The following is a 16,042-nucleotide window of genomic DNA, read 5'->3' as shown; positions in this document are numbered from 1 at the left end:
TCTCCATCACCCCCTGTCTGCATCCCTCCATCACCCCCTGTCTGCATCCCTCCTGTCTGCATCCCTCCATCACCCCCTGTCTGCATCCCTCCATCACCCCCTGTCTGCATCCCTCCATCACCCCCCGTCTGCATCCCTCCATCACCCCCCGTCTGCATCCCTCCATCACCCCCCGTCTGCATCCCTCCATCACCCCCCGTCTGCATCCCTCCATCACCCCCCGTCTGCATCCCTCCATCACCCCCGGTCTGCATCCCTCCATCACCCTCTGTCTCCATCTCTCCATCACCCCCTGTCTGCCTCCCTCCATCACCCCCTGTCTGCCTCCCTCCCTCCCCTCCTGTCTGCCTCCCTCCCTCCCCTCCTGTCTGCATCCCTCCCTCCCCTCCTGTCTGCATCCCTCCCTCCCCTCCTCTCTCCATCCCTCCATCACCCCCCGTCTGCCTCCCTCCATCACCCCCCGTCTGCCTCCCTCCATCACCCTCCGTCTCCATCCCTCCATCACCCCCCGTCTCCATCCCGCCATCACCCCCCTGTCGCCATCCCTCCATCAAACTGTGCATCCAATCATCCCTCCCACCACTTCACCCTCCATTATTTTCATTTTTCCATAACTCCATCATTTTATCTCTTGGTCCATCCGTCCCTTGCTTCATTTGTCTGCCCCTTGCTCCATCTCTCCATCATACTGTCCATCCAAAAATCCTTGTGCCCTATATATCCCTCCCCCTTTTCTACCCACCATCACTTTTATCCTTCTATTATTCTGTCTGTCTCTCACTCTATCTTTCCATAACTCCATCCCTCCATCACCCCATCCCTATATCCTTTGCTCCATTTCTCTGTGTCTCTCACCATCCCTCCATACCTTGCTCCATCCCTTCATCAATCTGTCTCTCTGTCACCCAATCTATACCTCCATCTCTTACTGCTCACTCTTTCCATCTCCCTCCCCCATCACTCCACCACTCTGTCTTTTCATTATACACTAATAAAAATACTGCAGAGCACTTCCACTGCAAATGTGCTCTCTACTTACTCTGATACTCTGATATGTATATGAATAGTAAACACCACCAAGCACAATAAATAAATAAATAATGATCATACACACTATACTTAATGCACATTTCATCTGAAAATCAGTCTGATCTGTCATATTGCTGCTGCCTCCCCTCTCCTGGCATGCTTGGATTTGTAGTGCCACAGACACATGAGGTGTTAATGCAGGAGAGGAGTCTGTGCCTGAACTGGACTGATGAGCAGGTAAGGGATAGGGATTCTAGGGAGGTGTATTGGACATTGGGGGTAGAATTTAGAAAATATCCACCAGAAGCAGAGTAGATCTCACACAAAAAAAAAACAGACAGCAGCCTGCTACAGAGAGCACATTCTCCCCCCCACCCTCCTTCCCACTAAGGCTCCGTTCACATGAAGGCGTTTTGGGGCGTTTTTGGGAAGTTTTTCTGCTCTAGGATCAGCTCTCAAAACGCCCAACAAGACAAATCCTATTCATTTCAATGGCCCCTGTTCACATCTGAGCGTTTTGAGGCTGTGAGCAAAACGCCCAATGCTCAAAAAAGTACATGAGCTTCTTTTTGGGCAGATTACAGGCGTTTTCCATTGGTCTCTATTCAATCTAAAAACGCTTGCACAAAAAACGCCTGTAAAAACGCCTGTAAATCGCGGTAAAAATCGCTGTAAAAATCACGGTAAAAAACGCGCTCAGGTGTGAATGTAGCCTAAGACAAGCCACCGACATGACATGTTGCCGAGTTTAGCCAGCAGCCAACTTACCTTACTGCTAGGCTAAACAAGTCTGTCCTCCACTGCAGACTGCACTTCTCCCCCCTCCTGGCATCTCTTCTTATTAAGATCAAATAAGGCGCACTGGAGAAGGGGGGGTGCAAGTAGCATCAGAACTCTGACTCAGAAAGATCATTGGAGACTTGTCTCGGCAGGCTCCGGAACTCCAAGCGTCACATGCTGAGACAAGCTGTTTTTTTACTGGCAGGCTTTTTACCTTACACTGGGTGTCACCCTCCCTCGATGGACACCCTGGTGCGGCCCGCACCCCCCTTGTGACGCCTCTGTGTTGTTGCCTGCCGCGTGAGTCTCTTTTGCTGTGGTACTTCGGGACAGACAGTGAGTGGCCTGTGTAGAATCCAGCTCCTCGGCTCCTGGCGGGAATGCGCCATGACATCATCACTCCCGAGTGGGTCCCGATGAGTAATCGCGCCGCACAGCTTCTGCCAGACCCGCCCCCAGCATTGAGCCCTGCCGGCGGCCGGCCGAATGCAGCATCAGATCACTCAGATGATCATCTCGGGAATCTCCTGGAAACTGCGCATGCGCAGTTCCGAGCTAAGCCGTTCACAGCCATTTTTACTGGCACTTTTCTCCTGCTACGGGCATTTACGGGCAGGAGAAAAGTGCCCTGTTTTTACGGGCTGTCTGTAAATATACGGACAGTTGGCAACACTGACTCTGAGTCTTGGAACCTGTGAGATGAGGACATGATATCACTGTACCCACAATCCCACGACTGTCCTCACTCATCCAGGAACACTTGGCAACAATGGCATTCATCATTAGGCTAACTTAGAGGGGTTCTCTATTAGTTTCCATAGAGAATGCGGAATTCACTTCTATGTGAGGGCGGAAGTCTATGGACTTAGGCGGAGGTATGTGTCAGTAAGGGCGGAAGTATCGGGAGAACAGGCGGAAGTGGCTCTATGTGAGGGCCAAAGTCTATAAATATATATACATATTATATATATATATATATATATATATATATACTTCCTTCCCGCCTCCTTGGGACGGACAGTCCCCTCTAAGTCAGCTCTGCAACATGTTCCTTGCTCGATGATGTGGTGGTGTTGTAAAATGTTCCTGCGGCGGTGTTGTCGTCCTACCTCAGCCCCTCCTCCTCCTCTCAGTCAGCTGTTAGCAAAGTCTTAAAATCTCATCGGACCTGGTAAATGTCTTGTGCGCATGCGCACCGGGGCTCACAACAGCTCCTGGTGGTGACGTAGTATCACCGGAAGTGACGAGGGTCCGGAGTTTTCACGTGTCCGACTAAATTTTAGAACACCGTGTTCACACTACAAGATGTTCCTCAGGGCTGCAGTTCCTCTGAGCTCCACAAGGTGGTGATCTCACTTCTACCCAGACAGGAAGTCTCTATGGAACACAGACCAGAAGTGATGTCAGGTACAGGCAGGAAGTGATGTCAGGTATAAATAGGAAGTTCCGGGTGAGAGGTGAGTTGAGAGGAAGTAGAGAGAAGACATTGCTGGAAGTGGCAGCTGAGGTAATCTTATTTTCTATTTACACCCAGTAACCCCACCCGTCATGTCCGTCCTCTTCCTCCATAGTCACTGTGACGTCTTTTATCTCCAGCAGATGATGATACACACATATATAGTGTGGAAATGTAGAATAATCCCATATATTACAATGAGGGAATTTATGGTCTGTACCACGAGGGGAGTTATTGGTGTCAGTAAATGCCGGTTCCAGACATTGTATGTGGGGAGAATGAAATGATAATTAAAAGTTGGAATTAAGGAAGATTTCTGTAAGATTTTACATGGGCATGATCAGCAACCACCTCCAGAGACACTATGACCACTCTCACAATAGGAGTCTGAAAGGGACTGGATTTTGGGGGGATGAGATGGTGAACCCAGAGTGAAAGGCAATTTTACCAAAAAGATATCCAGATGGGAATCAAATTTTTTTTTTTTTTTTGAATACAATTTTTCCGGCTGGACTGAATATTGATATTGAGCTGTTTGCTTTTCATTCATTTTACCAGTTATTGATGATTATAAATAAAGTTTTGTATGAATTTAGTGATATATGATATAGAAGATGTAATTCTGGGCTATAAGGCTCCGTTCACATGTCATCGCGGGACGCCTGTGCGTTGCCCGTGATTTGCAATAGCCCCCCAAACGCTGAGCAATGTTGCCGCGATTTCCGCCTGCCGAATCGCGGTAACATCGCACAAAAAAAATCACGGGACGCATTACGCCCAAAAAAGTACAAGAGCTTCTTTGGAGCGTATTGCGTCCCGCGATTTTTTTGCGCGATGTTACCGCGATTCGGCAGGCGGAAATCGCGGCAACATCGCTCAGGGATTGGGGGGCTATTGCAAATCACGGGCAACGCACATAATCAATAATCTCCGGATCGCGGGTGGAATCGCGGCGATTCTGCCCGCGATCCATACGCTGACATGTGAACAGAGCCTAAATGGTTAGGGAATCTGGGCGAGGGTAGGAGCACATTTTAGGACCTCTTCAACCAATAGCCCTCCTAGACAAAGATTGGTGTTTTCCAATCCAAACACGTTTAATGTCACCAGGTTAGGAGAGCACCCTCTCTAGTTACATCTAAGCGGTATCAGGCCTGCCATTCCACCGGAACATCTGTGACCAGGACCCTGGCGGTGGATTAGCATTTCAGTTTATGCCGGTATTCCCAATTTACTGCTATAGAGATGTGTATTGCTTCACAGGCACCACAAACTCTGTAGGACTACAGAGCCCAGCACACCTTGCCATCTACAGCCAGGGGTTTTTCTGAGTAAGTGCTGCCAGGTTACCCCAGGTGTTGTCTGACACTTTGTTATCAGAATGTTTTATGGGAACCATCCTGTTTTGGGATCAGATATTTTGTTCATAGTGAAAGCGCTACCCCATTTATTATTTGAATATTAATCCCTTCAGGGTCAGAGCATTTCCCCATTTATGGGGCCGGAACATTCTCTTTAATTTGGAGATAAATTCTAGCAATATGGTCCTCTAAACAAACAGCACTGATAATAAATAGAGAAGACAATGACAATCCTGACCATACATGGCCTACAAAGGACAATTATTACACTAAACAGGCAGCCAATGGGCAATCATTACAATATGCAGCCAACACAATGATGGAGTGCAGGGGTCAGGAGTATGGAGCATAGAGCCCCTTACATTGCTGGTCAGGAGGAAGAAAACATTCCCCAGCCTGCCATGAAGAATATCTTCCATCATTGGTGTCAGAGGGAGGAAAATACTGCAAGAAGTAGAGGAGCTGAGAGGCCTCTGGAGGTGTGGAGGTATTGAGACTAAAAGACTCTGGGACCTCTGAGGGTTTACTGCATCTAAAGGACTCTAGGACCCCTGGGGAGGAAGTGTAGCTGAAGGACTTTAGGGGCCTCTTAGGAAGTAATAGGGCTGAACAACTCTGAGAGGTTAGTGGGGCTGAAGGGCTGTGGGTGCTTCTGAGGGGGTAGTCAGGGGCAATCAGGCTGCAAGGCTCTGAGGTAAGAGGGAGCTTTAGGGCTCATAGGGGCTCTTGGTCTCTGATAGCCCTCCCACCCCACCTGCACATAACTTTCTGACCTCCTTAACCACTTTACCACCGGAGGATTTTGCTGTCTTATGTCTGGGCCACTTTTTGCGATTCGGCACTGTGCGACTTTAACTGACAATTGCGCGGTCATGTACCCTAACGAAATTGACGTCCTTTTTTCCCCACAAACAGAGCTTTATTTTGGTGGTATTTGATCACCTGTGCGATTTTTACTTTTTGCGCTATAAACAAAAAAACAGCGACAATTTTGAAAAAAATAACAATATTTTTCACATTTTTATATGAAATTCCCCCCCAAAAAAATGTAAAAATCTAAATTTTTTATCATTTTAGGCCAATTTGTTTTCCGCTACATATTTTTGGTAAAAAAAAATTGCAATAAGCGTATTTTGATTGGTTTGCGCAAAAGTTATTGTGTTTACTAAGGGAAAGATTTCTGTCGTTTTTGGTGTTTTTTTTTAACGAGTAATGGCGGCGATCTGCGTTTTTTTTTTTTGCGGGACTTGCGACATTGCGGCAGACAGATCGGACCCTTGACTGACATTTTTGACACTTTTGGGGGTACCAGTGACATTACTACAGTAATCAGTGCTATAAATATGCACTGTTACTGTAAAAATGACACTGGCAGGGAAGGGGTTAATTTTTATTGGTGAGCAAGGGGTTAATGTATGCCTGGTGCATACTAACGTGTGTGGGGGGAGGGGACTGAGTGACACAGTGACAGATCGCAGGTTCAGCTAAGCTGAACCCTGCAATCTGACCCTGCCTGTCACTTAGGAGATCCGCCCGCTTTGTTTACACAAGCGGGCGGATCTCCACACTCGATTCCCCAACGATCGGGGAAGAGAGGCGGTGATCACCCCTGGCCCCACTCCCGCTGTGACTGAATACAGCGGGAGCGAGCCTCCGGCGGCGCGCGCGCGCCGCCGAGTGAGGGGAATGTCTGGCGACGTAGTTATCGAGCCACTTTGCCGCAGTAGAGCTCTAGTGAGCAGCGGTAAAGTGGTTAAAGAATTCCTGCGAACAAGTGAAGGAAGCCTTTACATCACCATCTCACTAGTCAAGAAAAATGCTGCAGAACACAAAATAGAACAAAGACCAAGAGGACAACCCCTCCCTTCTGCTTTCCTCTTTCTACCCGAATTGGGTTGCTATTGGAGAGAGCAGAACAGACTCCTCCCCCACAGTTCTGTAGTCCACCAGCAGCATCCTCCTGCTATCCAATCCAATCCCTTCTCTTACTGCAGAGAGTGAAAGTTGCATCACTCCTGTCAGTCAGCAGGCGGCCAGAGATTGGAGCATTGCAGCTGGAGTTCTGGCAATTATCCTAATCAGTTGGCAATTCTAGTCAAAAGTCAGCCAGTTCTCCTTCCTGGACATCATGATGATCTTACATTTAACCTCACAGCATTGCCTCAGAGCAAACAAGTCAAAGGAAGGATCATATTTATCATTCCTTCTCTGCAGATCTAATACTAATCAAATCCAGTTCAGAAAGCAAACCAACCCAACAGAGAAAAGTAAAATTTCTGATCCGGCAGGCCAAGAGGGTCCAAGTACCTCCAAAATCTAGTAAACACTTAACCGTCCAGACTAAATGTGTTCCCCCCCCCCCTCACATCCACATCCTATTATTGCATGACCAATACAATCCAAACAATTCTTAATTTCATTTCCCAAAGATATCCGTCTACAAGGAGACCTGAATAGACCAAATGATGGCACCAATGAGGATGGGGAGGACTGGAGTCGCATGACTGAGAAGATATTTAACCTCACCCTGGAGATCATCTACCTACTGACAGGAGAGGTGGGTAGAATTCTGGGAGGTCACATGACATCACTCTTATCTCTATTAATAAAACACAGACCTGACTAGAGAGGTGAGGAGGATCCTAACATAATATTCCTATTGGATCTCCAATATAGAGATTTCCTCTTCCGAAGTCAGGAGATCATATGACTATCACAGTGCCTCCATGTGACTCCCTAAAACCTGAGAGACACAACATGCAGAAGATTCTAGAAGTCACCAAGAAGATGATGGAGCTGCTGACAGGAGAGGTGAGCAGTGCTGGGAATTCTGGGACGTTATCCAGTAACAGACAAGGGATGTGTTTGGATGGTTGGCTGTATCATTGTATGTGTCAGGTTCCTATAAGGCAGGGGCGGCCCGTCCATTGGGGGCGCAGGGGCGCCGCCCCCCCTATCCATGCATCCGGCCCCCTAATCTATATGTAGGGTGCCGGACACATGGACTCCAATAGGGGATTTTTTTTTGTTAAAGCACATGATTAGAGCCAGAGGCTCTAATAGGCTTCAAAAAAAGGTGGGCTCGGGGCACAGAGTACTGCGCCCTCAGCCCACCCAGTTGTGTGACAATAGCAAATGTATATTCGCTATTGTCACACTGACTCTCCTCCCAGCCAATCAGGAAGAGGGTTGTGAGACCCCTTTCCCAATTGGCCAAAAGGAGAAGAGATCTTACTGGGCAGTGGCCAGGAAGAGGCAAAAGAGACACGGCTTGAGGAGGATAGCGGTTCAGCCATCCAGCACTCCTTGGCTCGGACAGGAGGAAAGAGGAGGTAAGGAGGCAGATGGGGGGGGGGGGGGGAATGTGTCAACTGACTGACATGGGGGGGTTGCGCATTGGTATCCCCTCATCACTGTCACTCGTATAAGATCCTCAGAGACAAAGCTGCCTGATGTGGGCGGAGTCCTGGCTTAGGGGAACCAATCTGCTGAGGTCTATTAATAATCTTTTTATTTCCATTTTAGTACATGGACGGGGGATGAGGAAAACCATCAGAGGATTGTCTCACCTTCTCTCCAGACTGTAAAGTAGAAGATGAGGACATCTCACAGTATAGTCCAGGAGAAAACCCGGCTACCTCAAATGTCCACCTGGCACCACACAGTGTAGATGGACCATCGTATTCCTCTTACTTCTGGGAGGGATCCCCAGACCTGCTAGCCAAGTGTGTAGAGAGAATGAACAAAAACAAGTTCAATCTCTCCTTTATTATGACATCTGACCCAGATCACGTGGCCTTCCTGGATGTAGAGGTCTATAGGGGAAATGATAACATACTCCACAGTAACCTATATAGGAAGTCCACGGCTGGAAACACCATATTGCACGCTTCAAGTTTTCACCCAAAACCTTTGGTGAACTCGATCCCCTACAGCCAATACCTGAGAATAAAACGGAACTGTTTAGATGACAATACCTTTAAAATTGCTGCCAATTGGCTACGCGATAGGTTATTGCGGAGAGGGTACTCGCATACACCCTTGAAAAAAGCGAACAAAAAAGCACGCAGTAAAACTAGACATGATTTAATATATTCCCAACCCAGAAAAAATGAAAACTCACTTAGAATCATCACAAGATACTCAAATCAACATTCACACATTAGAAAAATTGTGGGGAAATACTGGCACATTCTCACCATGGATCCTATCCTTGGCCGCCATGTTCCCCAAACCCCACAGTTTACATTCAGGAAGGCCACTGCGATTAAGCACAAACTAGTCAGAAGCGAATTAAAGGGAGATCTAATAGGAGACCCGTGTAAATATAAAGTCACATTTATGTGTGGATCATGTAAATAATGGAAGTATATGCATGTAGATAAGAAACCTATACTCCCAAATGGTCAAAATTTTTGGGCAAAACACTTTTCTAACTGTAGAACTATTGGGGTAATTTACATACTACTATGCAATTGCGGATGCCTCTATATTGGGAAGACTAAGCTGGAATTCTGACTAAATTCTAAAGTGCTGCAAAAAGGTGTACACAAAGTTGTGAACTGTTAGATATTTAAATATTAAATATATAAATAATGAATGATGTAAAGAACAATATTTGAGAAAACAATGCAAATTCATGCAATAAGTGCTTAATCACTGAATATAAAAAATTTGAAAGATTCCTTCCTAAAATGGATAATCAGACAGTCCCATTCACCAGTGATGAATTGTGATACAAGAACATAACGGCTTGTCAGGGGCATCACCTCCACTCTCGTGACCCCCCATGGGGTGGGTGCTCACCTCACTGAAGGTGACCTTGCAATTAATCTCGGTCCAAATATGCAGATATACCCTCACAGGGATATGATGTACAATCTCCTTTTGTTCCTTATTCGAAGCAGACTCCCAATATTAGGTGTGCAACATCAGCTGTCCTCATGTAGATAAAGCTGTAAGAATTGCCCATTCCTCCCGACTTAAATTGTGAGGAATGTGATTCCTCTTAGACTCGTTTTGACTAATTATTCATTAGGAAAGTCGAGGAGGATATTCAGCTGTTTTTACAAAATGAGTTTGCCTCATCCATAATTTGGCTATTGTTTTGCTAGCCGAAAATAAAGTTTCATGGAGAAAAGTTTTGGTGTATTTATCAGTGTCATCATCAGGGAGAATTCCCAAAAGACATGGTTTGGGGTCAATAGTCAGCAGAGACCCCATATGGTCATGAAGAAAGTCATTCACCTGCTTCAAATACCTCTGAACATATGGACAGGACCAGGAGGTCGAAGAACCTGACGGGTGTCTGATTGCACAATAGGCATGTAGAGGATCATCCCTAAATAAATTTAGCCAACCTCGTAGGAGTGAGGTATGAGCGATGCAGAATGTATATTTGGGTCAATCTTTCCAATAATTTGGGTGAGACAGCTTTACATGAATCCAATGCCTCACTCCAGTCTTCATCCTCCAGATTCCCCAGGTCTCCCTCCCATCGTGATTTTTACATTATAGGCTATTTTCGTTGATGAGGGGGTGTGCAGCATGCTATAAAACACAGATATTAATTTCTCAGAGTCCTTGCTTTTAAAGAGGAAGTAAACCCTCCTCTGCAACTTTTACCTATAGGTAAGCCTATGATAAGGCTTACCTATAGGTACTGTAAATATCTCCTAAACATGCACCGTTTAGGAGATATTTACCTTAAATGCAGCCAGTGACATCACTGGCTCATGCGCTCTGAAGGAACGGCCGCTGGTGCCGTTCCTTCAGAGCCCCGTGCCGTGACCGTCGGCGTGACGTAATCTCGGGTCCGGACAATCAGATGGCCGGATGCCGCGATCCCGGACGACGGGCGACTGAACATGTCGCCCGTCATACAGGTAAGCGGGCGGTACGTCGGGGGCTCGTTCTAAGGTATATCATAATGAGCATAATGAGCTAGTACAGCTCGTTATGTGTTTCGCTTTCAGGTTGGAAAAAATAAATAAAATTTTAATGAGTTTACAACCTCTTTAACCACCTCCGTGATAGGATTGTAGTAGGAAGGAGGCTTGAATCTGGGAACTGAGCATATAGGGCATGGCGGACTTGTAAAAAACTAAAAAAACATACGATTTGGAAGGGTAAATTCCATTTTCAGAGCATCGAAAGTTTTTAATGAGCCAGTAGAAATCAAGTGCGAGAGGTAGAAAATTTCTTCTAGACCAGACCTCCAAGTCCGGCAAGGTCAGTATTTCTTGAAGAGTTCTATTATGCCAGATGGTAGAATAATCATTATATATGGGAATGTCTAGTTTAACAGAGGTCAAGTTCCATATCTTCCTATAATGTGGTCAGTTGGGCCCAGGTGGGACATACGAGTAGGGTGAATCTCTTCCTGTCAGTCTTATCTATATGAAACAATTGGGATAGCTGGGATGCTAGGTAATAGACTGAAGTCTGGTAAGGCCGTGCCGGCCAAATCAGTGGGATTTTTGAGAAGTCGCCACGCCAATTTATGTCTATTACCCCAAACAAAGGGTTTGAGAATTGCATCTATGGTTTGAAATGATTCAGTGGCAAATATACTGGAGTGTGCCACATGACATATAGAATTTTTGGGAGAAGTATCATTTTGATAAGGTTGATACGACCTAGTACTCCAAGGGGGAGACGTGCCCATATTTGTGTTTTGGATTTAATCGGGGCAAACAGTGGTTCTACGTTTAAGGAAACCTAATCATCCAGGGACCTAGTCACTTTCACCCCAAGATACTTAATAGTATTGACTCTCTGTAAGGGCAGTTGGGTCTGTGGGGCGTGATCAAATGGGAGAATTTGCGACTTCCCCCAATTGATCCTCAGCCTGGAGAATGAGCCAAAGTGGTCAAATTGTTTGTAAAGCTTCCGCCAGGGACGGACCCGAATCTGCCAAATATAGGAGTGTGTCACCTGCATACATACTTATTTTTTCTTCAAAATCGCCAATGCGCAAACCCCGTATCAATGGGTTGTCTCTGATGGATATATCTAGGGGTTCGGTGGCCAATGCATATAGTAGGGGGACAGAGGGAAGCCCTGCCTAGTGCCTTCGGAGAGTACAAAAGCGTCCGACTGCCAACCGTTAGCCACCACCTTGGCAGTAGGGGCCTGGTAAAGCAAGCGGATCCATCTAAGAAATTTGGGGCCAAAGCCATATCACGTCACGCAGTTCCACAAATAGTTCCATTTAACCGAGTCAAACGCCTTGGCTGTGTCAAGTGTTACTACCAACCTCTCCCCAGCATTATCGTGATAGGCTTGCATAGTTATAAATAATTTCCTAAGGTTAAAGGAGGTTTTTCTACTCGGCATAAAACCCGCCTAGTCCTCATGCACTAGGGTCAGGATAACCTGGTTGAGGCACAAAGCCAATATTTTCACCAATATTTTAACCACTTTACCACCAGAGGATTTTCCTGCTTTACGTCCAGGCCACTTTTTGCAACTTGGCACTGCGCGACTTTAACTGACAATTGCGCGGTCATGCAACCCTGTACCCAAATCAAATTTACGTCCTTTTTTTCCCACAAACAGAGCTTCCTTTTGGTGGTATTTGATCACCTCTGCGCTTTTTATTATTTGCGATATTAATAAAAAAAGAGCGAAAATTTGGCGAAAAAATTTGACATTTTCTACTTTGACAGTTAAGAAATATCCAATGTATTCAATTTTTGTCATATATTTAGGCCAAAATGTATTTAGCTACATGTCTTTGACAAAAAAATCCTCAATGAGCGTATTTTTAAACGCTTTAAGACCGGAAGATTTTACCCCATTCCTGACCAGGTTATATTTTTTGATTCAGCACTGCGTTACTTTAACGGACAATTACGCGGTCGTGCGTCGCTGTACCCAAATTGAATTTGTCCTTTTTTTCTCCACAAATAGAGCTTTCTTTTGGTGGTATTTGATCACCTGTGCGATTTTTTTTAATTTTTGAAAAAAAGAGCGACAATTTTGAAAAAAAAAACAATATTTTTTACATTCTGATATATAACCATCCAAAAAAAAATCAATTTTTTAACATTTTAGGCCAATTTGTTTTCTGCTACATATTTTTGGTAAAAAAAAATCACAATAGGCGTATTTTGATTGGTTTGCGCAAAAGTTATTGCGTTTACTAACTACGGGAAAGATTTGTCATTTTTATTGTTTATTTTTTTTTACTAGTAATGGCGGCGTTCTGCGTTTTTTTTTTTTTTTTTTGCAGGACTGCGACATTGCGGCAGACAGATCGGACCCCTGACATTTTTGACACTTTTGGGGGTACCAGTGACATTACTACAGTAATCAGTGCTATAAATATGCACTGTTACTGTAATAATGACACTGGCAGGGAAGGGGTTAACTTTATTGGTGATCAAGGGGTTAAATGTATGCCTCATGCTTACTGACGTGTGTGGGGGAGGGGATTGTGTGACACAGACACAGATCGCAGGTTCATCTATGCTGAATCCTGTAATCTGTGACTGTCTGTCACGTAGGAGATCTGCCCGCTTTGTTTACACAAGCGGCGGATTTCCTCACTCGATCCCCGACAATCGGGGAAGAGCGGCGGTGATCACCGCCTCTCCTCCCCTGGCCCAACTCCCGTTGTGTCTGAATACAGCAGGAGCGCGCTTCCAAGAGGTGACGGGATCCAGCGACGTAGGTCTACGTCGCTGGACGATAACGAGCCACTTTGCCACAGTACCCTCAACGTGAGCGGTCGGCAAGTGGTTAATGTCAACCTGGAGTAGGGAAATAGGTCAATATGATTCAGGAAGACCCAGATCTTTATCTGGTTTGGGAATGAGTAGGATAATGGCTTCCCTCATGGATGGGGATAGGGTGAGGGTTTCAAAGAGGTGATTGGAAAGAGTGAGCAAGTGAGGTATGAGGGTCTCGCTGTATTGTGAGTAGAATTCAATGGGTAGTCCTTCAGAACCAGGGGACTTGGAATCTAGCAAAGCTGGCGATTGCTGTCGCTATCTCCTCGGTTGTTAATGGTGCCTCCTAGTGTATCTATTTGAGCAGAGGTTAAAATTGAGGGATGGCAAGATTTTTTAAGAAGAGGTCAATTGGTGTCATATAAGTTGTTGTGGTGGCATAGAGAGAACTAAAGAACCTGCGGAACATAGCTGGGAACAGCATGGAATACTTAAGGTTTTTGACACGTAGGTGTCTTTTGGCCTCTGTGAAACTCTGCACTTCAGTGGAGAAGTCGGGGAATATGGCCACCCTAGCATTGGCAATGGGTATACTGTATTTCCCTTCACTCGTGCCATACAGAGTGCTGCATCCATATCTTTGTAATTCAACAGTTTGGCAATAAACGTGTGTGGAGGGGCACCCTGTGGCGGCAGCGGCCTGGCAGGCATGCGGTGTGCTCGTTTGACAGTAAATGTGGCTGAGAAAGTCTCCCAGCCATAAGTCATGATCAACAGTTTATTGTAGACCAATAAAGCGGAGGTTGCACCTGTGGGTCTGTTCTCCATGTCATCTTGTTTTGCAAGGAGTTTATTGATTTGGTGATGCATGCGTTCGGAGGAATTCTGTCATGGCGGGATTGCATCCTCCACCTCCCCTATTCTTGTCTCAGATGTTTTAACCCACTCTTTGAGTTGGTGGAGGTCTTGCCGGATTAGGGAAATATCCACCTTCACCTCCTCAATTTTGGTGGCAAGGGTGCCCTGCAAAGCAGAGATGGCCTCAAGGGCCCTATCCGTGTCAGCTCCCATCAACCCTCTCCCCTCCGATGGGGCTCCACCATCCAACCCCAGATCATCCCGCTCATTCCTTCTAAACGTATCCAGTGTGGTGGCTGCCTCCAGCTTGGGTTTAGTTGGTGCCATAGCAGAAGTAATAACGGGGCAAAAGGAAGAGGCTGGGTGATGAAGGCGCTGAAGCAGGGGCAAGGTAAGGTCCCAAGGAAGCAGGCAGGCCTGAAAGAAGGATGGCGTGTCACAATGGTTGTCACAGGCAGTGCTGGAAACTAGGCAACAATCGCCCCCCCAGCCAAACAGGGATTGCACAGTAAATAAAGCCAGGGGTAACCAGCTAGCAGGCTGGGGATTCCTGAGGAGCATGCAGAGTCTGAGCAATGCTGGGGATTATCAGGATGGACATGGATGACACTCTGGGTGTAGCAAGATGGCCGCTACCCCCTGAATGAAGCCAGGGGACTGTGCACAGACCGATGGTGAGTGGCAACTCTGGGGGGGGGCCAGGGAGGGCAGTGTTCTAAAATTTTCCACAACCCATGGGGACAAAAGCTGCATGATAGGGGACACAGGCTGCGTGATGGCAGGGACAGGAGACACAGGCTGCATGATGGCAGGGACAGGGGACACAGGCTGCACGACGACAGGGGACCCAGGCCGCATGATGGCAGGGACACAGGTTGGATGATGATGATGGGGGGGGGCAGTGGGACACAGGCTCCCCCATATGACGACTCCTCTGTGTGCTCTTCTACATAGCTGTCAACGACTGTACAATCAGGGGCCTCTCCTGTAGCCACGCCTCCCTCGCTTTGTTGTGTCTTTGTAAGTTGTGTACTTGGTGCTTTTCTCCCTGTATCCAGATAGGAGAGATTGCCAGCATAGAGCACGGGTGGAGCCTGGGATTCACTCCTCTCCATTTTTCTTTGCCTCTGACAGGAGGCAATATGCTGGTCCGGCAGTCCTGATGTACACTAGTAACCTGGCGATCGTTTCGAGGCAGGCTGGATGATGGCGGGGACACAGGCTGAATTATGACGGTGGGGACACAGGATGCGTGATGGCGGGGACACAGGCTTCTATGGGGTTTGCCAGTCAGGTCAGACCATTTTCCCTGTTCAGGAGTTCTACTGCAAACCAAACAGGGGGGTGTTCAGCCCATCCATACAACCTGCTTGACTAAGAAGCTGCCCCATTTATCAGCAATAGTAATATTGCAACTGTAGGATAGATTTGGTCGAATACCTATTTAGTCAAGCTGTTCACTGACCACCCCTTCAGTCAAGCCAGATTCTGTCCAAACATGGGTTCAGTCTAAACAGGAGCATATTCCAAGTGGTTTGATTATTGATCCCTCTTTTGGTGACCAATAGGAGAAGGATCCCCTTATATCAGTAGTCAGTGGGAGAATAACATTCTTACATCGTTATGAAATTATGGAGAGAGTCGAACCTCCTATCACAGCTTGGAATGGCAGCAAGGATGGGAAGTGTTATTAAAATTGGGGATTTTAATTATTCAGATATAGACTGGGTAGAAGGAACCGCGCATTTGTCTAAGGCTCGGCAGTTCCTAAATGTTTTGCAGGACAATTTCATGGGTCAGATGGTGAACGCACCAACGAGAAACAATGCATTATTAGACCTACTGATTACTAACAATACAGACCTGATCACGGATATAGAAAT

The 16,042-nt window shown here is 46.4% G+C and overlaps 2 protein-coding genes across 2 annotated transcripts in view; both read left to right on the top strand.

The window, feature by feature from the left end:
- The window catches only part of LOC309550289 (uncharacterized protein), a 436,279-nt gene that overhangs the window by 95,255 nt on the left and 324,982 nt on the right, over positions 1–16,042 (top strand). The window lies entirely within an intron of this gene.
- Positions 1–16,042, top strand: part of LOC309550016 (uncharacterized protein) — a gene marked incomplete at its 5' end in the record, with an annotated part of 165,495 nt that overhangs the window by 72,237 nt on the left and 77,216 nt on the right. The window contains one exon of the mRNA XM_082250488.1: positions 7,056–7,183. Coding sequence (XP_082106614.1) covers positions 7,056–7,183 — 128 coding nt within the window. The remainder of the gene's footprint in view (positions 1–7,055; positions 7,184–16,042) is intronic.

The sequence above is a fragment of the Pelophylax lessonae genome, assembly GCF_965119305.1.
Source record: "Pelophylax lessonae genome assembly, chromosome: 3".
In the NCBI taxonomy this organism is placed as follows: Eukaryota; Metazoa; Chordata; class Amphibia; order Anura; family Ranidae; genus Pelophylax; species Pelophylax lessonae.
The sequence above is the reverse complement of the archived record's forward strand: the minus strand, read 5'-3'. Positions and strand labels throughout refer to the sequence as shown.